The sequence below is a fragment of the Excalfactoria chinensis genome, chromosome 20 (assembly GCF_039878825.1).
Source record: "Excalfactoria chinensis isolate bCotChi1 chromosome 20, bCotChi1.hap2, whole genome shotgun sequence".
NCBI lineage: Eukaryota > Metazoa > Chordata > Aves > Galliformes > Phasianidae > Excalfactoria > Excalfactoria chinensis.
The window spans coordinates 4,728,739-4,755,834 of record NC_092844.1 but is presented as its reverse complement, the minus strand read 5'-3'; the positions used below and the strand labels follow the sequence as shown (position 1 = coordinate 4,755,834).

Below are 27,096 nucleotides of genomic sequence, written 5' to 3'. Positions count from 1 at the left end.
GTGATTATTTACCCCAGTTGGCTTCAGGGTGAGGAGCTGGTCAGGTGCACAACTACCAACTATTACTGCTGAAGTAATGAGATTAGGCATTGCCTTTAGAATGTATGCAGCCACTTTCTCACTAATTGCCCTAAATAACCAGCTGCTGTACAGCACAGGGACCACGGCAGTGCTTTATTCCTGCTCTGTAATAGCTTTAATCCCAACATCATGGATTACATCATGATCTATATGCTGTAGGAACTTGCGACCACTATTTCCTCTGCTGTATTTAGACAACCGTTTCCATTTTAGCATTGCAAGGCAATGAAAATAGCTAGAGAAACTGGCTGGAGACAGAAAGGAATCCCGGTTACCTTCACATATAAAAGGAGATGCACAATTTTATTCGTTTTCTGAGTAAGATGAAATGGAACGTTTTAATTCAGTACGTAAGACTCAGGAACTGAGGCAAATAGCACACGGGTACTGCTGGGTGCACATACCTAATTGGAGGATGAGAGTTTCTGTGTCTCTCAAAAGGGTTTTGCTTCCGTGGATCTCAAAGACTTAGTAAAGAGATCAGTCTAATAATGCCCATGATGCAGATGGTGCAATGAAATGACTCCAGGAAGGTTCAACCCCATGTCAGTGGTGAGAGCTCAGTGAGAGCTCAGTACAAAATCCAGGCATTGCAGTGTAGGGCCAAACTGATAAGATCTTTATGGACAAAAATACAGCTTAATGATGGTTTGCAGCTTCCAGCACGAGGCTGGCAGAAAGTGTTTCCATTATAACAGAAACAACCCACGTGATCCTCAGCCTGACTTACGATGGGTTCATGTTTTATATTATAGTTCAATCCAGATTCATTAGTTTTTCTTCAGCTCATTCTCTTGCTTCAGTGACATTGATCAAATCTCTTTAAGTTATAAATTTGTGTTAAAATGCTCTTTCGGTTCTGGATGTATGAAATCCAGCCACGTGTCACAGATAGGTAAGGTGGGAGGGATAAGTGATCCAATGCTTGTTTCCTCTTCATTGCAGTTCCATCTGTCACTCATCAGCCATGCCCATTCCAAGCCCAGCACAGCTCTTTTCTCACTTACATCTTGTGTCTTGTTTCATCTTGCAGCTCCCCATGCTCTCTTCCATAGCAGCTTTCACTGTCAAATAAGGGAAGTGAAGAAGCCTAACATTATGTCAGCCAGTGAATAAGAATTGCAATTGAATGACTTGAAGCCATTTATGAAGCCATTTATGACATCTCTGAACTTTATTCAGCTTTTTAGTGCCAGATGCAAGAAGATTTTCAGAGGCACGTCGGGCAGACTTGAAACTAATAGAAGAAATTCTAAAGTCCTTCCTGAAAATTGAGTTTGAGCTCCTTCATTACCAGTCACCTCTGAAACTGTTGGTGATCCAGCGCAGAGAGGCTGAGCTCTCCCTGTGTTTCTGAGCTACTTCCATCTGCTTTGGGACCCAGTGAAGGTTACTATGTTTAAGTGTTTAAACTTTCATTAGCTTAGATCTGAAAGGTGACGCCGTCACTATTAACAATTCAGTAGAACTCTATGTAGTGTATCACACTTCATGCTGTGACTAAGAGCACTGAAATGTTTTCAATACTTTATCTAAGACAAAGGAAAATTCAATAATCCCCCACTCACTTCTATTTTTACTTTTATCATGGGGTTTTTGTGACTGAAATCTCCAGCTTTGCCATTTGCATTGAAGTTAGGCCGTTCCACAGAAAATCACTTGTGTGGAAGCTCGGAATGAGCTGATCCTCTATGAGAGATGAAACACTCTGAGTGTGAGAGGCTAAGCCTTCATTACTTACTGACCCTTCAGGTGGAGGAAAACCATGGTAGTTTAAGATTTAAACCTCTGCAGCTATGTACATATGAAATGTTTTCTCGTGGTAACAGAGGAAACAAAAGGAGCTGGGATTGCTGAGCACAGTACAGTCCTTAACATATCAAACCGGACCGGTAACAAACTGTTTCTCTTGCTGCTTTAGTAGGAATTGATTGCAGGAGTTTCTTGACTAGAAATGCCTCGAGGTCATTGGAAAGTATTTTGAGAAGAGATGGCACAATACAGCTTCAGCAAGGACTTTGTAGTGTGTAGGTACCGCTCAGTTCTTACCCCTTCACCAAGTTCTGGGTTTTTTACATTGTGTAGGCAACCCAGTATATAACATTGACTGCTGCAAAGGCTGCTGGGAACACTGCTCTGGCATATATATCGATGGTATCAGCATCAATGGGCTTAAAGAGGGACTTCAGACCACTCTTTTTATCCAGTTTCAGCTCTTGCTGTTTAGTCTCTCCAGTCTCTATTTCTATTGTGCCATATGATCCAGGCAGGCTTCTGGGGATTCGGTGCTGCCTGTTGGAAATGGCCAGTTCCTGGCTCACACCAGCTATGGAGAGGGAAAACAGAACAATGGCATTCTTCACGTTTATCTGCAAAGGAAAGAGGAAAACATAACACAGCAATGAATAGCAAGGTATACTTCATCAGGTGTACTTCAGTGCAGTGCTAACTGTGCATTAACAATTACACTCAGTTGCTTGCTATACAAACATGACAAAAGTATCAGAGAACTGAAAAGGGTGCTAGGTAATGTAATCTAGGCTCTGTTTTCCTATTGAAAGCTGGACCTGGTGGCCTCTCAAGGTCCATTCCAGCCTGGGCTGCTCTGTCATAACATTTCTATAAAAAGAATTTACTTCCAATAAGGAGCAAACTTTGCAATGCAGAGCCATTGCTTTTGCAAATCTTCTCACACTACTTGGCTTACTGACCTCGCTGCTCTGCCTTCTTCTCGCCTTGATCTTGTTCTTCTGCTTTTTCATGTAGTCAGCGTTGAAATGTGCAAAAGCATATTCTACCAGTGCAGCGAAGACAAACACGTAGCATATCCAGAAGTAAACATCGAGTGCCTTGATGGCGGATGCTCGTGGAAGCGAAGATCGGGCACTGACCATCAGTGTAGTCATGGTAAGAACAGTAGTTATGCCTGCAGTGCGGTATGAGAAAGCTCCTTTAGGTTTCACAGCACACCTCAATGAGCGCATTTACCTGTCTCAAACTGAGGAATCCTTTGCACAGTAGAAGACCATTAATGGTATGGTTTCTGATTTTCCAAATGGGATTTAAGGAGCTTGTAAGGACTGCATGTTTGTATGACTAAGGCAGCTCAGAACATCTTATCCTTGGTTTTCTTCTAGTTCTGGGTAAATTAAACAGAAGACTTACTCTCAAAAGCTTTTGGGTCTGGACTTGCAACCCTTACTGGGGCAAGCAGACTAACAAGCTTTAGGAGCACCTTTTTGTCACAGTTCCAGTAGTTCTATATGACCGACTTACCCTCACTATTGCTTTTGGCCACCTTTAGGTGTTTGTGTCCTTTACGGAGGAAACTGCTCTGATAGCATGACAGAAATTAAAGCAGGCAGGAAATATTTTAAAGGACACTCTCCTCTGCAAACTCAAACACAGAATTCATAAATGCATCTGAATGGAAAACGGTACATTAGGGAGCACAATTACAACATCAGCACATTCGTTCCTGTTAGGTCCCCAATAGGTTTGTCTTACCTAATGACACCCTGGCAGGCACAGCTGACTGACTGATCCAGAAGGATACCCAAGACATGGCCACTAGTAAGATGGAAGGGACGTAGGACTGGATGATGTAAACACCTCGATTTCGTCGAAGGTGGAAGTGGAGACTCAACCTGGGAAACTGACCTGCTGACAGAAAGTGGAGACGGAGAAAGATTCCAGCTGTGTGAGCTGCAGTTCAGCCGATATGCAAAAGAACATTTCCTACAGTGATGCAGATCTACGTTCTTAAACAACATTCTTTTGGCCAGGGATCACAAAAAGCTTTTATGAATCTTTTTTGATTAGTCCTCATAAACTCCGCATGAGGGTTTATGCAGTTCTCATCAGCGCAGTTAGCTAAGAATAGGTCAAATGATTTGTCTCAGGTCATATCAATGCCAGATCTGAAAATAAAATCATGAGCCTTCTCAAATTACAGTATTGCTTCAAAATGTGTACTGTCTTATCATCTGCTGTAGAAAGTCCTCCAGATACTAAATTTAGGTTTTTTAAAAGGCCAAGTTAATTTCAAACTCAAAAAAGAGCTTAGAGGAGATGTGCAGCATAAATGAGGATCTGAATACATGAAAGAGGATGAAAAATCAGCAGGAAAGAAATGACTCCAATCTTTTACAAACATTGCAATAAAGCCAGCGATATACATACACACCACTGACTTCTACTGGGTGGAATTAGAATGATCTGACTGTATGTCATAAAGCCTCGTAATATTAAGTCTAATGGAAATTTTTCTTTATCCAAAGTTGCAAATTGGGTCAGGAAAATTTGAGTTACACCTTATCAAGCACTGTCTGACTATTCCATGCAGTGTTTTCTCAAGCATATAGAGCTAAAAGACACAGTATGTTATGGTGGCTACCTGAAAGCTAAAGGTTACCATATTTTGCAAACACGAGCTACATAAAATTCATATCAGAAACCTGACAGATTATTGAAATTAGTTACTTAGGAGGAAGGATTCTCCATTATAGAAATAGATTTTCCTGTATGAAAAGAATAACAGATACTGTCCCTGAATTGAAGACAGATCCTGTTACCAGATTTGAAGTTCATCAGTTCTGTTGTAAACTGGTAATTAGTAATTGTGAATTGAGCAAGCTGCAGCTTATCCAGCCCATGGATCTCATCCTGGTTTTCTGACCAGTGGTAGACAATGTCCTCTGAAGAGTAACCATCTGCCAAAAGAAAGCAGATTAAATGCAAAGCTCGGGGAAGAAATTAAGAACCTAGAGGGCTCATTGTGGAAGTGCTGTAATTGCTCTGCTACGCTGATTTTCATTGGTCCCATTGCAAACATGCTGCGATTCAGTCTAGATAATTCACTATCCTGGCAACATCAGTGTTTCCAGGATCCCATCAGGGGTAGCTTTCCCACAGGGAGAATAATCCGAGTTGATTTGCACTGACTAACAATATGTGGTATGGCACAGTGCACTTCCGTGCCATGAGAAATGGCACAAGAGCAGAATACAGCACTGCTGTAGTGCTCGAACTAGGCTACCTGCTCCAGTCAGAGAACAGCAATATGGCACAGACCCATGTCCATCCTACAATGATTTAGCTAGCTTCACAACCACCATGTATATCAGGCTATTATTTGCTGTAGTCTGGCATGGGTGTCAGCTGGAAGACAGGCACAGGGTACCAGGGATAGGAGAGAAGGATGGGAGATACGTGAATGAATTTATGTAACATGCAAATCCATAGGAAATCGATCTTTGCTGGTGCTGTTGTTAATGCACGATGCTACAAAACCACTGTCTTTCTTGTCACTTGTTTGTTGCACTAACATCTAAATCCTCAAATTCAATTAAAAAACACAATCACCACCAAAATTCCCTGCAGAACTTGCAGAGGGAGGGAACTGATTGCTGGTTCAGTGTCTGCTGCCTCTACATTTGGTGATTACATAAGTAAAACTGAAGATTGCTATTTTTTGCCAGGATAAAATGGTATTGTGGTTAATTGCCTAGAAAACAAAGTCAGGGCTAAGAAATGGAAAACAGAATCTTCAATCAATAGGGCAGTGCTTCTGCTTGGGAACCACTACTCACACATCCAGAGCCCCGACCTCCTCTAGATTCCAAAATACATGTTCATTCTTCACTAACCTTTTTGCCAGCCCCTGAAATACTCTGATTGATTTTTGTGTAACAGATGGCTATGCAAAGGTTAGGCACAATCCCGTGCATTAGAAACAGGGAATTCTTTCTTTTTCCTGTGCTTTATTTCATTTATTTTCTTTCTTTCTTTATTTTCACAAAGGGAAAATAGCACACCAAATTTTGCCCGTGGGCTTCTTCTTGTTGGACTTGATGGAAACATCAGTAATGCTAGTGAAAAGGCTGTCACAGTTCCACCAGGCTTTACATAAAACACAAAGTTCCTGGACTGCAGGTTGTTCAGCTTCACTGAATTAAATCCCACATCTTTAAACTGGAGCTGAACGGGTATAGGAAAGTCCATCACCTGACACACATAGTAAGGGATGTGTGTTTGTACCCTCTCTTTCTAAACCCATGACATTTCACTGATTTAAAGCACAGTCACTCCCTCAAGGTAAGAACCACATACGCAGGCTTTAAGCAAAACACAGGTTACATGAAATGCTGTACTCAGCCCTTACAGCTCTCCAAGTCCAGCATGCATTCCTGCTCATCCATTGGGTACTTGGAGAGGTCCATGTCACACGCCACTGTTGAGGTAATCCTGTCCCAAGCAAAATCAACCAGTTAATGGCAGCAGACAGAGCTGTGGAGTAGCTTTTTCCTTGGAATTCAAAGACTAAGTGGAAAACTTTGACACCTTATTGCTAATACAACAAACTATTTTCAACACACTTGCAGCAATTGTCTTTACTAACTACATGTGAAACATCTTTGGGGCTGGGAGGCAAAGCACAATCAAATGCTTCAATGGCATCTGATGGCAAAATGACTTATCTGAGTCAAGTCTGCTCCCTTCCATCATCCCTGAGTTCATTTCTTCCCTAAGGATGGCTTTCAACATAGAATTCCTAACGTGCACATATCCATTGTTCAGGACGGCACACCATTCTAACAGATACTGAGTTCAGGAAAAGCACCCTTCAAAGTGAAAAATACTTCCTTCGATTTAAGTTATTAATTATTTCAGGACATTTTCCAGGGAAAAAAGGAAAAGGGTGATTACTTTCATAGTCTGTTCAGAGAGTGAACACATGGCAGAGGACACTTGCCCCCCGTCCTGCTTACCTTATGCTGTATAAGATGACTCCATCTGGCTGAAGCCTGATAAGTTTGTTTTCCACAGTCACGTCATGGAACCAGGCAGACTTGGCATTAACTATGAAAGTATCTGGCAACCAGAGCTTGTCCACAAAGCGGCTGTCCAACCCCAGGGTTTCATTGGTGTGGTTGTAAGACAGGCGGTCATCTCGCCAGCTCTGGTGCAAGAACACTGTCATGGTGTATTCCTATGGCAGGAGAAATCCCAGTTAACGAGCGACGCTGAACAAAGACGATAATGCCTCAGGACTTGGTCAAAAATAACTGAATTAGTTTAGAAATGTCCCCGGTGCACAAAGGTATTTTTATACTCTGCCACAGAACTGTCCATGCATTTTAATTTGTCATGTGCTTTTACCTTGGGTAATCCCAAGGTATCAGAGAGTTACTCAGTCGGTGGTACAGATACCCCGTTGCTGGAACTGCATACGTTGCACTAAGGAAAACCTGTTCCATAAGCACTGCCTTTGTTTTTGGAGGATTTTAAAGGCAAAACTAAAGAAATCAGGTAAATTTTTGTATCGGTACTAATGGGAAAAGATGGAGGGAAAGTTCCAGATTTCAAATTCAATCTATTGTGCTTCAGGAATGCACACATCTCAAGTCTTTTCATTGCCAGCTTCTGCCCAAACAGAATCTGCCTGTGTCCTAAGATACAAAGTTTGTTCTTTGTGGGAGCTTTGACAGTGTTCCCACTCCAGACACATAGGGGAGCACCTGCCTCTATTTCTCCTTCTGCACCTTCTGTCACTGCACCACAGACATTCACAGCTCAGTGTAACTCACAACGTACCATGTTCACTTCTGAGATGTGGTCAATGCTGGCTACTTCAATTGCAAGAGCAACATTAACAGGAGGACCTGAGGAAAAATGTTTGAATGACATGATTTACATCATCATAGCAAGCTGAGCGTGGAGATGACCAAAGACTGTTAACTTTTGCATAGTGAATTCACAGAAGCATTTTCCACTGTGTCCCCAGTTTTCAACCGAACACCTCCCTTCAGTGATAAAGGAAATGCAATGCAGTCACAACTAATGGACCTTATGTGATCTCTCCCAGAAAACATGACATTTAGGGTCAGATAAGACACTGTGCCTTATCTGTGCAAACAGGAATTATTGCCACACTGTGATCCACGATGACTCCAACTTAGATATCAGCGGATTAAGAGCTCTAGCAGCAAGAAGGCTGCACTGTTAATTTGTGTTTCAAATGGCAGAACAAACACATTGTTTGCTACTGTTCGCAGGATCCAAGCATAAAATCAACACAACTTTTTAATCATGCAGAGGATGAAGTTCAGATCAACGTCAGAGGGTAAAATAACTGTAAGAAATAAAAGGCGTAACTCTCAATTTCTCACCTCCAATCCCAGGCCTGAAATTACGTGCGTAGCCTTTCATCAAATCATCCAGGTTGGGTAACCAGGATATTTCGATGTTGGAACCTATGTAATCTCCAATGTCAGTCATGGCTCTGGGTAAAGAGAATCGGTATCTTTTAAAACTTGCCCACTTTTACAAACATGAAAGTAACAGCAAATGGAAGACATTGCCCTCTTTCACTCTCTGACCAGCGACAGTAAAACCAGCTAAGTGTGAGTGGTGCTTCAGAAGAACAGCGCTGTTTACGGGCAGAAGGTCATTTCAGATTCTTCTGTTTAAATCTAAACACATTCCAGGAAAGCCTGAAGCTTCTGTCTGCACTAAAAGTAGTTACTTTCAAAAGTAATTCTTTTCTTGAAGAGCTTGAGAAGTGCAATGAAAGCATAAGGAAAAGCAAGATACACTGAATACTGCATGAAATTCAGCTATCTGGGCAGCTGGATTGAGTGGAGAAAGTGAGGATCAAGAAAGGATGGATCTCTTCAAATGCAGTGTGAAAAAGTATAAAAATTACTCAGCTGGAATTTGGGTTGAATGTCTTTGGTGCTGTGAAAAGCCCCATTAGCCCTCTGAAAATGGAAAAGCAATGCTAAGCAGAAGGTGTACAGATACCTGTGAGATGCACATGTATGGTCTAAAAGTGATCAATAGAAAACGGAACCGTTGAAAGTGGCATCCCTGCAGTCTTCAGTAACACTGTAGATATTCCATAATCTCTTACAAACAAGGCAAGCTCACATTCTCTTCGAAACTGAGCTGGCAGGCTTCATTTGCAGCAGATCTGTGCCTGCTCACATAATCCCTCTTGCCAGCGCTGTGATTGACACAAAAGGGATGGATAAATGGAGGACTGTGACAACGTCTACCACAACTATTTGCACAGAATTGCCAGTGGTTTGGGAGAGGCATCCATCTGGGTGCAGGTACTGTATAGGAGCTGTCTGAGCGCTGCTTGAGCATCTCCCCCCGAGGCCAGCAGTAAATACAGTGTTTGAGAGATCTATGTCAGTACTAACTGAGAAGAAGCTTGTTAAACACTGACGAACGACTGCAGAGTAATACACCATAAATATATTCTGCCTTGGTACTTACATAATTTTCTTAGAGTGTTCATGCGACATTGACCCAAATAAAGCACATGGTTTTTCTCTCCAAAATATGCCATTCAGCTCAGCACGTGCCGTAACTTCTAGCTCTTCTGAGTAAGGATCTTGGCAGACTCAATGCCATATAATTTGGTTTAACATTTAAACAAAGGTGTTGAAGGTTTATAATAGATGTGGTAGAGGGTTTGTTTTTTTCATCTGCAAGACCATCCATCACTGCACTTGTTGAAGTCTTAAATTCCTATTCCTCGCTCTCCTATTTCTGAGAGTTCTGAGGGCATTAATACAGAAAACCAAGAATTATTTAAATTAAGGCTTTGGCAGATGAGAGAACCAGACTGTCTTGAAAGTGCTTTGTTTAGAGATGTACTCCCTTGTGTGAGTGCGCAGCAATTATCCCGTGTCAGTATTCTCTTGTAGAGTCAGAAAGCTAAAAGGAAGTGAAAATGACAGAGCTGGGTTAAAAAACTGTGGGCTGTAGCTTGCAGTGTTTTAAGCAGATTACCATCTAGAGGGAGTTTTACTTAAATATCCATGACACAATTAAAAAGGATCTGATTTCTATTATTAATAAAGCCTTAAGGTCGCATCAGTGTAACAAATGGGTTGAAGTAAGTAGAGCTATATGCACTTAACACCAGTGGGAGTTACAGAAGTACTACACTGCACCCAGACCCAGTGCTTTAAAGTGACATAAAGGATGGTGGGAGAATGTCATTCATCCTTCATAAGCAGTGGGGATTATACGTGGCCTAAAATATTGTTCATGTTTTTTACCTGAAGAAGGAAAGCCAGCATAGAAAATATTCATTGGAAGGGATTAACTTTCTGTAATGTAAGCAGCAAAGATTAAAAGAAAGGAAACCACTAATAGTGGAATTAGCAAATTTGCTTCCTAATGTAGGCTGCTGTCAAGCTTGTTTTAGTAAGAAAAGGAATTTGTAAAAGTAAGCTGTTGGCTTGTAAAATCCGAAGGCTACAACAGCTCATCGAAAAGCTTAGCTTTGCATTGCACCAGGGCAGAGCGGGATGCCCAGGTGGCTGAGCAGCTCTCTCATGTGTCCTAATGGCACCCTGGAAGCCATTTTCAGATCTGAAGCTGAGGGAGATGCTTTGTTATCTCAGATCTTAAGAAGCATCTCATTTCAAGCAGAGAATCTGAGAATATATTTCTGTCTGTACAAATGTGATTTCAGCACTGTGAGAAGTTCAGCAGAGCTGGTTGTTAACATCAGAAAACAGATAACTGCTGTTTAAACTGTAATAAAGAGTTAGTACCTTTATATACTAGACAAAGGAGAGAGGAAATCACTACTGGTAGACCTGGAAATGCTATAAAGCTCTCCCTCTGCCTAACAAAATTGTCCTTGTCACAGGTTGGGAAAGCAGCTCTAAGCAACAGCTCTCAAACAACAGAGCAAAGAAACCTATCTCCTTTAGAGCTGAGTATTCTCAGTTCTAGAATCAAAATACATATTTACTAGAATCCTTCCTTTCCAAGATGACATCTTCTACCAGCTGCTATGGGACCAAGATATCCTATTGTCATGGTATCTTGGTATCTTATCTATGAGATAATCTTTCAGGGGCATATGGCCCAGATGTCACCACCACTCAAGAAAACTTCTTTCTTGAGAAACAGACAAGGAATACCCAGCAGGGTCAGTGAACAATCTGGCTTCTGTCAAGCTTCGGGATTATCCAGGGCGCTGTGTGCATCCTTCCCATCTGCCATTCCTGACTCTAAGTGAGGCTCGCTGTAAATATGTTCTGTATTTTGAAATGTAATTGCAAAAGCATTAGGCTTAATTCATGGCAACCTTTTGAACATCAAAGCTCCATCAAAGCGCTAAAACTCTCCGAGTTTTAAGCGACAGAAAATAGACCGCCCTGCATATATTCACGTGTTAAAGCTCCTCCATTTCCATGACTAGAAGTAAAAGACTGAGGAGGGTACACTGCAGAAGAGCAACTGTATGCAAACATATAAAAGCCATTTAATATTGTAGGTTTCTAAATACGAAAGACATGCCTATTTTTAATTAGAGATTCATTATGTGACTTTTAGTATTGCAGCTTCCAAAGCATATCAAACTCTGATAAAACAGTCTCTCCCCAAAGCTGGCAATCGTAGAAATGCCCATTTCTTGCCACTGATCGTGCCTCAAGCAGACCAAAAATCTGTTCCAAAAATGTTCACCTGCAAACAGCACTGCCATAAGGAGGATGTGCTGACTGAGGTTGAATCAGGCTCATTCAAACAGCACACGACAGAGAATTGCACCAAATGCAGCTCTCTTAAGCACTCTCACAGGGTACTCAAACACGCCGCCAGGAAGCAGGCTGTGTGCTTTCCCCTCTCCTCTGCCAAACCTCAGCATCACTTTAACAGGTAGCTTTGCCTTTGGGAACATCTCATGTGGTGCCACCAAGTTCAGGATTCTCTGAAACCTTCCTCTTCTGGCACCTGGCAGGGCACAGCTGCACATCACACATGGAATTCTGAGCCTTTGGATGTCCTCTGTCACCAGAACCACAAATAAATCACATTTAGAAAACAAAATCAGAGTAATAAGAATGTTTCTTTTGGTAGTTCAGCCTGTTATTATTAAACTACAGTCTCAGCAAGACGCTGCCCTCTGTAAAACCCTGTAACAAGTGATAAATCGTATGCCAGGGCTCTAATAAAGACTAGTAAGAAAGTTAATGTGTTTCTTGGGCTCTTCCAAGAAGAATTATTTCATGCATCAAAAGCCACCTATGTGTGAGTAATTTTAGTGATGCAAAGGTAAACATCTGTTTCTAATTCCATTAAAATTCTCATCCAAAGGACACTTGCAAGCAAGATTACTGACTCGTTACAGGATTAAGGAAGGTTCTGCCATAGCCGTGCTAAACCCTGAATCATCACAAAACTGTGCTGTACCAAACGGAGCAGCTTTCTTTGAATATTGAATGTCTTACACTTGGGCATATTTGGAAAACTGCTGCAAACTGAACAGCTCGAAATTCAAAAGCCAGACTTCGCCTTTCTGTGCTCTGTATATTTCTGTGTCTGTATATTGCTAACAAACAACGTCACCATTGTGTAACTGGAGGAAGAAAACCAAGTAACAGGCAATTAACCCAGCATCATTTATCTAAAAAATTACAGGTTGCACATATCCTGGCAGTTACTGTGCCTGGAAACAGACCATGAGGACAGAGGCTGAGAAGATGGATTTCTTCTTAGAATTGCTTCATTTCTTTTTTTCTTTTCAATATCCAAACACTACTTTTCAACTGCAAGCCTCAGTCCCTGCCCAGGTTCAGATGGTTCAGGATCACTGAAATGATGGTTAGATCTTGATGGCTTCTGGTCATAAGCAATATCTTCTCTGCCTTCAGTGTCACACCGCGTGGCCTCAGGGCACGGAGGTGTTGGGTCATGGCCCAAGGTCATGGGATACACCACTATGTGAGCCCTGGACAAGAGCAGCTGACACTTCCTTTTCCTTCCCAATGAGAATGATAAGATCTCTCTAATTAATCCCAAAGGCCACGGCGGCATTGTTATGTCTCTGCCTCGTACACCACCCCGAAGTTATCAACCATGTCTGTAATGCAGAAGTGGGAAGACCCCTTAAATATCACAGCCACCCGTGCTCTGGGTGATGTAGGCATGTTTTTGCATGCAGCAAGTCCTTTTTAACTCCCCCTCTGCTTTCATTGCATAATCTGGCAAGCTTTTTCCAAATCCAGCCTCCAGATCAGTAGAGAATATATAGAGAGCATAGCTGGTTGCCTAGCTAACACCTTCTGACTGAATGCGACTGCGAATCGCAAACCTTCAGCTTTGGAATTTATTATTCAAAAAAAACGGTGTTCTTCAAACTTTTCCTGAGCTGTTCACCTGCCCCATCCCTTCCCCTGAAGCCCGGACGTGCGTTGACCGCCGGGACGGTCGCAGCCGCCGCTGTCCTCCGTCCGCCGCGGTCCGAACGGCTGCGGGGGAGGTCGGGGGGGACCGGGGCTGCACCGCGCGGTGCGGAGCGATCGCCAAAAGGGATTGCCCATCATGTAGAGCGAGTGCCGCGAGGAGAACTCTTCCCCAGGCATCCTGTTCGAAGCACGCCCCGCGATTCACCCAAGAAACCGCTGCTCGTCCGCCCCACGTCCTCCCGTCCGTGCAAACGCGCGGATGGCCCCTCGGTGCTGCCCCGTTCCCGCTTCCCCGGGGGAGCAAAAGCAGGGAATGGGAAGAGGCTGTCTTACCTGATGCATCTGTGCTGCTGGGTGCACAGTAGGACCAAGGCAGGAAAAACCCAGGTGAGGAATTCCATTTTACTCCCACGTATTAGATCGCGGCGCACAGAACCCAGGCTCCCCGGCTCTTTGGGCAGCTCCGAAGCTCCTCCGGTGTTGCCATCCTTCCTGCGGCAAGTTGAGGCTCAGTTTCAACGCCGTATCGCTGCCGGGCAGCAGCGACAGCCCCCACCGTGTCGTCCCCCCGCTCCGCTGCGCTCCCCTGCCCCGCTCTGTGCCTCCCAGCCCGGGGCTGCCCTGCCAGGCTCCGTCCCGCCGGGAGAGCCGGATGGGGGCAGCGGGATCGGCTCAGCAGCGCCGCGCTCCTCCTCCGCCCGGCCGCTCAACGGGCTGCCGAAAATAGCCCCTGCAATTACAGCTCCATCCCACCCAGCGCGGGAGAAAGAGAACTAAAAGTGTTGCCGAGACTGCGGGCATGTCCCGCGTAAATCATCGCCGGGAGGAGAACGAGGAGCGAGGCGGCCCGGGCTGCGTGCGGGAGGGAGGATGCGGGAGGGCCGCCCCCGCCGCCGCCCCCCGCCCGCTCCCCCCGGCCGCGCCGAGCTGCAGCTCCGGCCCTTTCTCCGCGGAGCAGCGCGGACTGGGGGCGGGGGGCTGCGCCCGGGATGGGGGAAGCTGCGATCTCTGCGCTCTCTAAAGGCTCTCCCCGACCGGAGGTGCGACACCGAAAGCGGCGGAGCCTGAGGTGTGCGAACTTCTGCCTCAGCGCTTTCATCGCTCCGGAGCGAACGCCTGAGGTCAGCGGGAGGCAGATGACAGCGCTGCGCAGCCCAACCAGCAGAGACTCAGTCGCGTTTCGGGACCGGGCCGCGCTGCCGGGGGTTGTGGGTTCAGCCCGAAGGTCAGACGCGACCTTCTCCTCCATCTTCGCTCTTTTCTTCTCTCCTCCTCCTCCTCCTCCTCTGCTTTTTGCTGCTGTTCAGTCCAGAATGGCAGTTTTAAAACCAACCCACAAAGGAAACACTGTGTAGGAGACATTTTAAAGGCATTGTATCGCAAAGCAAAAATGAACACGTGGATCCTTTAATCGAACGAAAGGATGCCCGCCAGGTAAAGTGCTTGCTTTACCCTTTTTGTATGGTCGACTTCTTACTGATGAACAGGGACACGTGTCAGAAATGGGTAAGAATGAGGTGGGGTTTCATTTGAGATCTTTAGGTCACACCTGCCCCTAACGCACACCAGGACAAGACCCGTCGTCTCTCACAGTCAAACTGTTGGATGAAAACTGCTTTGTTGGAGGAGGGAAACCAAAAGCTCATTGATGGAACCTACAGGATGAGATTCAGAACAGAAAGATTTTGTCTCCCTGTAAAACAGCAGATTTACACCTTTCAGGATATTTTCAGTTGACATTTTTTTCCGACTCTTCAGGCTGCCGTTCCATGAGCTGTGTACCTACTCTGAGAACTCCTCGGCGCTGCTTTTCTCTGGCGAGACAGCTGTCATCAAACCCACTAGTAAAAAACGAGCAGACTTTTCTATGTCTTCAGAATACCTCTGTTAAAATAGCAAAGTAGGTGTGCGGACATGCAGAATGACTTTGGATGGTACGTATCTGTGTGCGTCTGTATGCTGACACAACCACAACAGTGTAGGCTCTAAAAGGGAAAGATGTTGCTAAGAATTTGACCATTGCAACAAGTGGAAATACAGTGGTGATCCTCTGGAAGAATCATTACTGTGTTTCTCCACAACTTCTCCTGCAGGGCCTACAGACCTGCAGCCCATGAAGAAAGCTCTTTGCTCTCCGTGCTTCTGGCTGCGAGGTGACTGCTTGCAAAGCCTTCAGCGGCGCTGTGATGGGAATGTGTTTGGCTTCAGGACTGCAATAATTCCTTGGATGATTTCTGATAGCCCAGCTATACTGGGTTGGTCACTGAGCCTCGTTTTCAGTTGATTCTGCATTCAAATAAAAGTTTCAGCAAAACAGTCCATTATATAGAGAAATCTATGGATGTACGCCCCCACTCAATGAGAGTAATTCCTATTAGCCAAAGGGAAAAGAGAAGATAAAATAATACTGATACGGTATATTTAATTTCCTACAATTCTAGCAGAATATCCCAAACTCTTTAGAGTCAATGACAGATTAAAACTGCTCAAGAGAGAGATTAAAAAACAATTAAAACTGCTATTAAAGCATCAAAACAAAGCAAATAAGCTCCCCTCAATCTTTCTCATCTAATCCTCTTGAAAATAATTGAAGCTTTCCTTTAGCTACTGGCTTAGAACTGTCAGATAGTCTCAAAAAGATGGCCCTCAACAGCCATTTCTCCTTAAGCCTTTTTGTCACTCCGTTGGCTTGCCACCTCTCCTCAGTCCCTATGGCTGCAGGCATAGCTTTTCTGGGACTATTTCTTCCTCCTGACCTCACACACAGAGTTCAGATGGGTCAGCAGAGACCGCACAGCAGCCCAGCTGCACTGCGACAGCTGCTGCCTCCTTCCCACCACGTCCTAAGAGGGATGGGTGGCCCCACTGCCAGCAATGCCAAGAGCTCACATCACCACACCGAAGTTCTGTGCACCCCACAGATCATTAGCTGAGTTCTCCCACGATTCCACATAAACAGCTCGTGAAAGACTGTTGTGGCAACGTCGCCAAATGTCTCTGGAAACATAAATTACACACATATGCCTATTTTTATAAATGAGATTTGGAAATATCCGTAGCAATCATATGGTGGGAATATTTAGCTTCTTTCAGAGGTTGCACAGAAATGATTCCTCTCTCTGTATCCATGTCCCACAGCCCCAGCTCTGGCCAGGAGTTAATGACTGGGATGAGCACAGCGTTGAGGTTGTCCTCAGTAAGGCTTCCCTCGATGTTCTGCTGATATTTACACTCAGACATTGGTCTGTATTGTAGAAATTGTTTTACATAATCTGAGCCACACTGAAAAAAATTAAGACTCCATTATTGGCATGTCTTGCTGCCAAACAGCCAGAAACCTCCATAGAGGAGCTGCTGTCACCTTGGAAACGTTCGGAAGGAAGAACCAACTGCCTGGAGAGCAGCACAGAGCCATGCAGCCACCACAGCGTCCAGCTCCACCGTGTTACACTGGGGCCCAGTTGGTGCAACAGAACTTCACCAAAATGCCTCTCACTTTAGGATTTCAGTAGGATTTCAATTGATTCGTGCTCACTTCTGCCCTGCTTTCTCAGAGGTGTATCACGCACAGCTGGGCCTACGGGACCTGGGTGTCAGTGAGTGCCTCTGTACACCTCCTAGAGCTTAAAGTGGGGCTGGATCCATTGACTCCCAGTGGGTGCAACGGAGATAGGAGCTTGTCTGGGGAACAGTAACTTGGCACCCTCAGGGGGACTGCCGATATCTCCTGTCTTCTCCCACGTGCATGTGAGAGCAGAATGCCGGCCCTGGTGACAAACGGTTCACCAACATGCACTGCACTCGCTTACAGTTGATAGCGAAGGTACCAATTAGCTGTTATTTTTTGACTCAAGCTGGTTCCGTTCACAGGAAACTTCGAGGTCACGCTTGACTTTATTGATTGCCGAGGCTGATCCCTGGGATGTTGTCGCTACGAAAACGAGCCGATCAGGCGCGGACCAGCCATGCTCACCCACCGGGACAGCCGCGCTCCAGGGCCGCCCCTCCGGCTCATCCCACGCGGAACCGACCGCCCCCAGCGGCTGCGGCGCGCGGTCCCTCCGCTACCCCCGGAGCCGCCGCGTGGTTCGCTCCGTTGCCGGGGCAGCGCGGGCAGCGGCCGGGCTCGGGGTTGGCCGGGGGTCGTTGAGCCTCCTTTGGCCGTGAGGATCGTCCCGGGCCGCGGGGCTTCGGCAGCGCTGAGGCTTCTCCGGGTACACCGCTCGTGTGGGGGGTTTGCTCTTCGTGCAGTCCCAAGTTGCCTTTAAGGTGGCTCTGGGCGTTTAGCTCTAGTATATGCCGTACTTGGTACCTCTCTTGCTCCCTAACCAGATAAAACTGCTTTCTTCTTGGCTTCTTTTATTAATAAGCCACTGACCGTACAAATGAAAATGCTTTGGCAGTGTCCTTACTTCTCTGTAGGAGATTTGTGGAAGTTAATGCTCAGAATTTGTGACTGTATCCCAATACTACACATACCTTAAATGCTTACTGAATGTTATGGATTTACTTCCTAACACAGGCACCAACCCGATGGCTTCCTGGAGATCTCTGTGTACTTACCGACTTGCAGCCGTCTCCAAGTCAGCCCGTTTGCTGTGACGGAACTGCTGGCATGGAAGGCAGTGAGCCAGGCGGTGGTGATGAAGAGGAACCAACTCTTGTCTCGCTTCTGGAAGAGGAAGGCAACGGTGCGGCGGCTCTGAGCTCCGACCTGAGAGAACACGAGGAAGGTGAACATGAGAAACCACAGCCGTAACCTGCAGAATGCTGGGGTTAACTTCCCTGTCTGGTAGATGGGAGCAGTACAGTTAGTTCTAAGGGTAGTGTGATATTCCAAACCAATGAAATGATTCCAGTTGTTTTCTTCTTAGCGTTACGCTGCGACAGGTAGAACTACTTCAAACTCAAACCATTCTTCTTCTGTAGCAGTAAATTCCCTACTTAATCTCTACAGCATTTTGACTCAGCCTTAATGATGGTGAAAACCAGAGTTTGACTGGATGGACTCAGTTTAGCCACTCAGACATCAGCAGCTGCTGCCATGGCTGTTTGCCTTTGGTGAGGGCCTCCGTGCCTCCAGTGGGACACAGGTCTCTATGCACACCCCAGGACATCTGAATGGCAGCAGCTGCCTATTAGCAGGCGACTGACTTCTCTAATTGTGTCAGAGCATGTGTTTAGTTACATGACATGAGTCAGCATATCTACTGTATAACACGTTGCCATGCATCATTTAGTGCTGAATACCAATCTCTGCATTAGAAAGCTGTTCTTAGGCTATTTTCTTACCGTCGTTTTCCTTGTTACCTACATGCACAATAATACATACACAATTCATACTAAATAATGCTTAATAAATACATGTAGGATTCCATCCTCACTGCAGGTTGGAGTAATGAGATGTACAGACTGTTGGCATTTTCCTGCTTTGGTTTCCAGGCATACAGTAGCAGCCTTGTGTGGCTGATTGTAATAAACACTGCAGTCATGCTATAAAATGTAATCTCTGATTCTCCACATATTTTGACTTGGCAGCAGGTACGTTAGTGCTTTGCATGTTGAAGCTCAAAGTCTCTTTATTAAACTGTCGTTTTAATTTCTATTAGAATACGAGCTTGAAGAAGATTTGTCTGATGGTGGCAAGATGTGGAACGAGGTCACTTCTGAAGGAGCTGGAGACAAGTCTGAACCCAGCATGTAAATAATTCATTGCTTTGTTAGCAGCTCCAGTAATAACTTCCTTTGTAGTGGTGATTTGCCTTTTCAAGAGCAGGTTTGGTTAACTCAGTTACCTGTTTGTTGTCGAATGAGCCCTAGGCAATATGCATACATACAACACGAGGTTGCACCACATTAATGTGGGCTTATCAGATCTCCTTAAAAGAGCATTTATTAGCCTGGGTGGTGCTACACCAAGCAATGCACTCTTCTAAAAGCCAGCCAGTTCTCTGTAATAATATGCTGTGTAACGTTCAAATCTCTCTGTACTTACAGAACAACAGGAATTACTGGAAAAAGGGAATAATATCAGTGTTGGATTGTAAGTTTCTGAATAGAGAGTTTCTGAATATAGAGAGTTTTGTACCACTGTGTACAGTTGATTAGCACAGAACTGGCTTGATGATAGTTTGGTACTACTTTGGTTTTACAAGTAGGTGGTAGAGTGAATTTATTCCTGGAGAAATAAATTTGCACGTAGCAAAGGTCATGCATGGAAAAGAATTCAGTGGTTTGAATGTGGCTTTAAGTAGCTGCTGCTCTCCTCACAAAGATCAAAGCACAGTTTGGCCTGTTTGACAGACTGCTAATCTCTGCCCTGCAGTGTCCTGGCATAGGGTTGCAAGGCATGATGAAAAGCTGAAATGATGTTTATTAACATATGTATGTGGGAAGTTGCATAGCACATATGCCTGCTGCCAGTAAATGTTGACAGTGTTACCATTATCAGCAGAGAAACTCGAAATACACCGAAGTGATTTAAAAAAAAAAAGGCAACAAAAAACAAATCACCAAATAACACCAGCCATCTTCTGACTTCTTCTTTCTGTATGTTTAGATGGGCTGGAAAAGTAAGAGAGATGGCTCACAAAATGAACAGTTCTACCCAACGCTTTTAACTAGTTTAGAATGTTCCCTTCGAAGTTTTAAAGTAATGCTCAGGAAAAGTAGAACCTGAAAACCACAGGTGTGATCGAGAGGAGGCTCAGCCATTTAAAACCAAAGGTACATCCCTGAAGCAATAAATGCAAGTATAAACACTCAGGTATTTAAGACTAAAAACCGTGGCTTAAGTGCATGTACTTAAGATTTGTGCACAGATTAGCTTTGCTGTTCCCTGCCTTACACTGATCATGTTTGCAACAGTTTGCTAGAATGAGTTAAACCAAAACAACCAAGACACAAATGCATAAATGACTGTACAAACCTCGTGGAGCTTTTAAACTTCTTGTTGTGTTTTCATGTCCATCATCTGTTTCAATTCAAAGGGACAGCCTGGAATACTGCCTGGACAGCGTTACAAGCATTCAGGCTCTGAAGTCTGCAGATATTGCTTTACCCAGCAACCTAAAAGAACTCAGCAACATGGCCAAAGAAAAGGAACTTGAGATGCAGAAAATCCGGTCAGTGTTGAAGGAAACATAAACCATCAGCATAAATGCACCATCAAATACTGCGATGCTGTGCCTGTTGCACACTTATAGCATATATACATTTGTCATGAGAGTTATGTGATGCAAACACTTGATGTGATATATCCAATGTACTCCAAGACCCTTGTCAAGGATTAAGGTTAAAAATGAAATACTAAAATACTGATATTGATGCTAAAGAAGAGTTCTGGTCTGCAGTAATTAGACACTAATTCCTCCCAGTTATATCATTATAAATATTTCCTTAACTGTGATGGAAATGTTCCATTGGAGTCAGTGATGTCAGCTGCATACTTCAATATACACACCTGCTAGGAGCATTTTCCTCTGCTAAAGACGTTCTATAGCAGGAGATGGCTCTGCAGAGGGATGATGCTAAAAATGCTGTTGTCTTTTTTTGATAATGTGGATGAAGTCAGACTGAACTGTTGTTACTTTTCTGGATTTCTAGAGAAAATTCTTGAAACAAACACGGGCTTCTCAAGAACCACATTATAAAGTCTTAGAGAAAAAGTGCCGTGGTGGTGGGGAGGTGCAATGTTTGAGGAATCCCAACAGTCTTATCCTTCAGAAAGAAAAGTTTCATGTTGGAGAGAGCTTAAGATGTAAATGATGTGTTTGTTTGTTTCAGAGATGAGCTGACTGCCTGCCAGCTGCGGATCAAAACGCTAGAAGAGCAGCTGGAGAACGTAGACATTGAGACAGAAGAGGAGAAGGAGGCTGGCAATGTGTAGGTTGAGAGTATTTCTGGGTGCCAAAGATAAAGGCATCTGCTGTGTTTATCTGTGTGTAATTAATGAGCTTACTTTTTTCATGTTGGCAATTAACAGAATTTTTCAGCACACACGTTAAAGATGTTCATAGGTCAATGAAACCAAATGGAGTTACATCTTACGCTGAGGATGGCCATAGGTTGGAAGGCTGCTCTGACATGAGCGCTATTCTGTATGTTCAGAGCAGTGCTTTCTTTTCTGTCTTGGTGAATGCCAACATTGCAGCTGCTTTTCAGGTGGTTTGGGATTTTCAGCAACAGCTTCTCCCCTTGAAATAAATAATGGTGTGTTAGCATGGACATCACTGAGCTCTGTGCCTTCAGGTCTAGAAGTTCTGTTAGTTAAATCAGAGTGCAGAAGGAGGTGGAGACTTAGGAATGGATAGGAAAAACATATATTTTAAAGGAGCACCCAGCAACAACAAGTTATTAGTCAGCCCAGCTCACTGCTGTCAGTTATGTTTATTAATCCCCCAGTAAATTCTGTCCGTTATGATCAACCAATTCTAGTGTGCCATGTCAGTTCTAGATGTGATGTTTCTTCTCCCAGTAACAATTACAACCAGGATTTATATGTACGCCTTTTCTTTTTTTAATTGTTTTATGTTGTGAGATGCACAAAAGCCTTTCAGGAGTAGCTCTGCACACAGGAGCTGCTCTGAAATGCTTGTGAGGAAGTGGGAGGCAATTTACTGTACTCCTCACATTTGGTTTAAATAGAAAGAAGTGGGTGGCTTGTGTACCAGGAGCCAGTGCATTGTGAACAAACTTTGCAGCTGCATTTTATGACCCGTGTTATTCTTCAATAAGAAGAATCTTGGTGCATCAACCAATGACAGAATAACCAAGGCGGGTTAATTGCCAGAGTAGAGTAACTGATTAAACAAAATGAGTTTAATGCTGATCAGACTTGGGTGGCAGGTATTAGTACTCCCTGTTCAGGATCTCAGAGAGATTCTTATTAAGAAAAACCAACAAAGACAGAAAAGCATTGTGTGAGGTTTCTATACTTATGACAAGTCAAATTGTGAGGTCTAGAAATGTGGAAAACAGCAATTTTCACAGTCTATTATATTTAGCAAATTAATAGTGAAGAAGATTTGATAAGTTCCTGGCTCACAAAGCCCAAGTGCATCACGTTATAGCAATAATGAAAATACTGTCTGCCACAAGCAGCACCGATGCCTTAAAAAAGCTGTGAAATCCAAGTAGTGACTTCAGGTAGGAGATCAATTTCCAATTTTCACTTCCAAAGATGGAGTTTATGTTGAATAAATCCCCTTTGTCGTCTATTGATCCTGCAGTATAGTGCTGTGCAGTCATTTTCCTTGGTAGAGAAGCCCAAGGAAAATAAACAGCTGTGTTGTTACATTGCTGCTGTAGCCAAAGCGCATGAGGTATCATAGTGCCAATCAAGGTTCTCTTGGATTGCTTATACTTATTAATGCTTATTTTGTCAGTGTAAGAAATAATCACTTGCAGCCACCTGAGAGTGCTTTTTAAAGTAAATAGTCCTGTGTAAATATTGACCGATCTGTAATAGCTTAAAGAAAGCTGCACCTCTGAACAACGAACGGACACTTAAAAGCTGAATAAGAGACTGTATAAATTGATGCAATTCTAATACACAGCTCTCACCCTCAAAGCTCTTATTTATTGTTGCTGACTTTGTTTGGAAGTTTTTTGCTTGTTTGTTTTACATTAATTAGTCCCAATTTCTTTCTGATGGTATCTTTTTCAATGTACCAGCGCAGCCGTGTTCCGCCTACAGGCAATGCATAGGCGACTGTGCACTGAACTGGAGAATGAGAAGAATTTTGAGTTGAAAATCGCTTTGACACTGAAAGAAAACACGTAAGTGATGGAATGAGAGAACTGCGTGATGGGAGTCGGTCTTTATTATGTTCTTCCTGTGCTGTTTAATGGATCCAAAATTAATCTCTACAGAAGTTGTTTGTAAATTCCGAACTACATAATTTGAGGACATGAGGTTTACTGCAAAGCAAAGGATCTCGAGAGCAACTTTTAGCCTAAACAATTAATTTCTTAGGAAACTGTTTGCTGTGGCTCAGATCGTGAGTTAATTTTCACACATAAATGAAATTTAAGTCCCATTTTAATTGGAAAATGGGATGGACTAACGTAGATCTGTCTGCAATAGCAACGAATAAGCGTAGATACTTCTAATTTATGCCTCAGTTGTGAAAGCAGCTCACACTTTGTTTTAAAGGCTTGAGATGTGGCGGATAGAAACCCAGAAAGGAAAATATGAAATCCTCCACAAACAACTTAAAAAAGATGAGGAGGAGCTGGAGATGCAATACCAGGAACAGGCAGAAGTGCGGATTCGGAAGGAAAAAATAGCAGCACTGAAAGCAGAAGAAAACCAGCTGTCTTTAAAAAAGTAAGTGGGGCTCTGCTTCCTTTCCCTCTATCACTCGTCTCCTATTCATTATTTCGCGTGTTGAGAGGATTAGCTAATGGAAGTAATGACGGCATTGTATTTCTGAGCTGGATTTTGGGTATGAAATATTTGTGTGAGGAAATAGAATTAAAGTAAGAATCTCCCCCAGTCTTGTCATTATTCTGGTAAAGATTTCTGACATGATTCACTTGCTAAAGACAAAAACTGTGAATGCTTTTTGTCTAAGGAAGTTACATTTATTAGGTCAGACTAAGTGCACGTGCCTGCATTGCTGCTGGATGCCAGGACCTTCTAAATTTCAGATCTTCTCATTGAAATTTGGAGAGAAAAAGGATCCCAGGTTGTCAGTTTGTAGCTTTTGTGATGACGAGAGACTGTACAGAGAGGGAGAAAATACTGTCCCCATTTCAAGACATACAAATAAACGTCCCACCATTAGATATCATTTCCTTAGTTAAACCATCATCATTTCCTTAGTGCTGTTGGTTTGCCCGTCTTTCACAGAAAAGAAGAGAAAGCCCAGAAAGAATATGAAAAAAGGCGTAAAAAAATGCTTGAAGGTGCCAAAAGGAACCACGAAAAAGCAGTCTATTTCCTGAGGAAAAGCATGGCAAGGTAATCACTAACTCCTGCTTTATTTCCCAGCACTGTACGTTCTCGGTATGCAGTGCTCTATCCTCCACTCTTTGAAAAGCAATCGTTTTTCTGCTAGATTATGTCCTGGTATTACACTTGGAAATCTGCTACAATGCCAATGCTCTGAAGCTCTCAAATCTTACACGGCACAAAAAGACATGAAAAAAGACAGTCCACCTTCTGTCTTGGTATGGTCTTCAGATTCCTTGCAGCTGAAGGGACCGTTCTTTGATGAGATGCACAGAGTTCTGACCCCTTGTAGATGTTAATAACTCTTCACAACTCTTACATACAAATGTGTGAGGTAGCACAGCTGAATTCCAGGTTGGAAACTTGCACTGTGCCTTTCTGCACTACTTCTGATATGCAGTAAAATAGCTTTCTTGCTGCCTGTTAACATTGACTCAGAGGGCATTTCTGTGTGCTCCTGTTCTCTTATGGTGGATGATAAACTGAGTGTTTTCTTCCTAAGTTCATGTTCATACAATTACCGTGATATTATTTTGTTACTCAAGAAACTAAGCATTTGTTACTTCTACTTGTATACTAGGACTTAATTGAAGAAGTGATTGAAATAATTGTGCTGTTTTTATGGTGTTTTATGTTTTTCCTTAGTAACGTGTACAAACTTAACAGTAATTAGAATTAACAAACTGAACCAAGACAGTTCATCTTTTTTGCTCAGTATCTTTCTGTTTTTTCTTCTAATTTGCCATCACATTAACTGGGATACTCACAGACTTGATTCATGCCCACATATTTCAAGGCTTTCGAGTTTCTGTGGTTTATTTTCAGTGTGGCTAAATGTGGTTTGCTTGTGTAAAGTTCAACACGCCATTGTTTAGATATCAATGTCATGATCAACCTCTGAATTCTTACTTTATTTTAGCAACTAGACATAAAAGCAAACTGGTTGAAAGCCTGTGGGCCCTTGTGATCAGAGGGTGCTGTATGTAAAAGGCTCTCTGAACTGTTCTGCTTTACCCACACCCAATATTACAGTGAACAGAAAGACACACAGAAGATGCGCTGGGTGACTTACACAATTACTGTTTGTCAGCTTAAACATTCTAATGCAAAAAGCTTTCCAGGATATAAGCTGAAAGATTTCACTCTGCTTACAGAATTCATGAGAAGAATGCAAAGGAAGAAGCGAAAACTCAGGAGCATATGGAGAGAAGGATACAAGCTGTGCTCTCCCTGAAAAACAGCATAACTTCCAATAGGGTACTGCTGCTGTGGCTGAGCTGGGGAATGAAGAAATTGACTTGTTAGACTGCTAGCTTTTACTGAAAGTAATTCCAGTTTTTACTGCAGAATGGGTGCGTGATGCTGCCATTCCATAGACCAAATCTCTTTTTAAATGGAGGAAAATCTAACTATAGGAAATAATGGTATTTGATTTGTACGGACAGATTTTTGACACTTCTACTTAAGGAGTCTTTTTGTGAACATTTGTATGGGAGATTGGTAATCACAGCCTGAACCTCTGATTAATCAGCTGAGGCAAGTATGGGGTCAGCTGTGGGAGCACAGGTGAGAGTGATGTAGCTGTGCTCCCGGGAGGGGTGGAGCTTGACTCCATCCCCTCTGAGACCTCATTTAAGGGCTGACTCCCACTGGAGCAGTATCTCTTGGAGATTGCTCACCAGGGAGGACTGCCCCAGCTTCTTCAGCCAAGGCACCACCATTGGTGAGTTTTTCCTTTACTTATTCATTTATACCTTCTGTACATTTTGTTACCATTTGTACATTAAAGACCAATACAACATTCTAGCTTCTATGGCACGGTAGCTTTCTTGAAAGTAAAGCATGCAGCAAATACTCCTCCAAAAACATGGCTGAAGTATTTCCAATTATTTCCATCCCAAAATGAGAAATACTTTTAATAGCGATTTGATAAGAGCTGTAAATATCCTGTAAGCATCACTTCCTTGAAAAACATTTCCAAGTAAAACAAGAAGGGGAGAGAATTAGTGCTGACCTGTCAGAGCCTCCTGCATCTCCTGCACACACAAACTACTGACAACTCGCTTGACTGCTGTGTATATCAAGAACAGTAAGCTGTAGTTCAGATAAAGCTACCACAATTTAGATAAGGAGACCAGGGTTCCTCTTTGATTTTCTGTAATGTGTGAATCTAATATGAAGCCGTGGTTTGTTTGGCTCCATAGGAAAAACTCCAGGCTCTCCAGGCTTGGAACCAAGCAATGGCAAAGAAACAGGAGATGACAATGAGGGAGGCTATCCTAGCAGAAGGAGGCAATGTTGCCAAGGAAATTTTTCTCCATAAACGTCTGCTACAGCATGAAAAGGAGAAACAGTAAGTATTTGTTTCTATGTTGTGCTCTCATTGCTCACTGATGTTCATGCAGGAGTGTATTGGATCTCTTAATCAGATTCCAAAAGCATAACATATATGGTGCTGTCTCAAGATTGTGAACTCATACTCTGAAAGTGTGAAATTCATACAGCCAGTTTTAAGTGACTTGAAATTCAGCTTATGTATTATTCAGAGAACCAAAGTTTGGAGCCCATGTTCTGATTGCTGCAAGGAGGATAAACCACCCCAGGAGGGCAGTTCAGTGTACCTAAACTGAATGGCTGAAGTAACAGTACTCCTGCATTCCCTCAACACTGTCCATATAGAAAACCACAGTGCAGTAAGAGCAGCAACAGCACAGGTCTCCTTCCTGCTGCTTTGCTATGGACAGAGGTGTGCCTGTATCTCATCTACTCTGCTGCAAAGTTAATAATTGTTTTTAACCACATATGAAGTTGAATTTGAATCAAGGTGCTAAACAGAAG

The 27,096-nt window shown here is 43.4% G+C and overlaps 2 protein-coding genes across 8 annotated transcripts in view; one reads left to right on the top strand and one right to left on the bottom strand.

Moving 5' to 3' along the window:
* Window positions 1-365: 365 nt before the first annotated feature.
* GABRD (gamma-aminobutyric acid type A receptor subunit delta) lies at window positions 366-14,134 on the bottom strand. 2 transcript variants are annotated; one of them, XM_072353989.1, is made up of 9 exons: window positions 13,635-14,134; window positions 8,253-8,365; window positions 7,678-7,745; window positions 6,852-7,072; window positions 6,245-6,327; window positions 4,656-4,793; window positions 3,589-3,744; window positions 2,793-3,007; window positions 366-2,450 (listed from the first exon to the last, which is right to left on the bottom strand). In XM_072353989.1, exons 1-9 carry the CDS (start codon window positions 13,700-13,702, stop codon window positions 2,154-2,156), a joined length of 1,359 nt encoding a protein of 452 aa, XP_072210090.1. In that variant the 5' UTR covers window positions 13,703-14,134; the 3' UTR covers window positions 366-2,153. The 2 variants fall into 2 exon arrangements, with proteins under 2 accessions (XP_072210090.1, XP_072210091.1); XM_072353990.1 differs by having other exon boundaries at window positions 3,589-3,741; window positions 13,635-14,130.
* Window positions 14,135-14,361: 227 nt separating this feature from the next.
* CFAP74 (cilia and flagella associated protein 74) overlaps window positions 14,362-27,096 on the top strand; it is a 35,389-nt gene continuing 22,654 nt past the window's right edge. For 5 of the 6 annotated variants that reach the window (XR_011905659.1, XR_011905658.1, XM_072353988.1 and 2 more), the window contains exons 1-10: window positions 16,931-17,124; window positions 17,824-18,034; window positions 18,911-19,001; window positions 20,291-20,425; window positions 21,087-21,185; window positions 22,977-23,081; window positions 23,458-23,631; window positions 24,157-24,267; window positions 25,413-25,515; window positions 26,463-26,611. Coding sequence is in view for 4 of the 6 variants with exons in the window: in XM_072353988.1 (XP_072210089.1) it covers window positions 17,092-17,124; window positions 17,824-18,034; window positions 18,911-19,001; window positions 20,291-20,425; window positions 21,087-21,185; window positions 22,977-23,081; window positions 23,458-23,631; window positions 24,157-24,267; window positions 25,413-25,515; window positions 26,463-26,611 (1,211 nt within the window). In the remaining 2 variants the exon portion in view is untranslated. Of the gene's footprint in view, window positions 15,236-16,930; window positions 17,125-17,823; window positions 18,035-18,910; window positions 19,002-20,290; window positions 20,426-21,086; window positions 21,186-22,976; window positions 23,082-23,457; window positions 23,632-24,156; window positions 24,268-25,412; window positions 25,516-26,462; window positions 26,612-27,096 lie in introns of those variants that run through there. The other variant, XM_072353985.1, reaches the window with a different exon arrangement.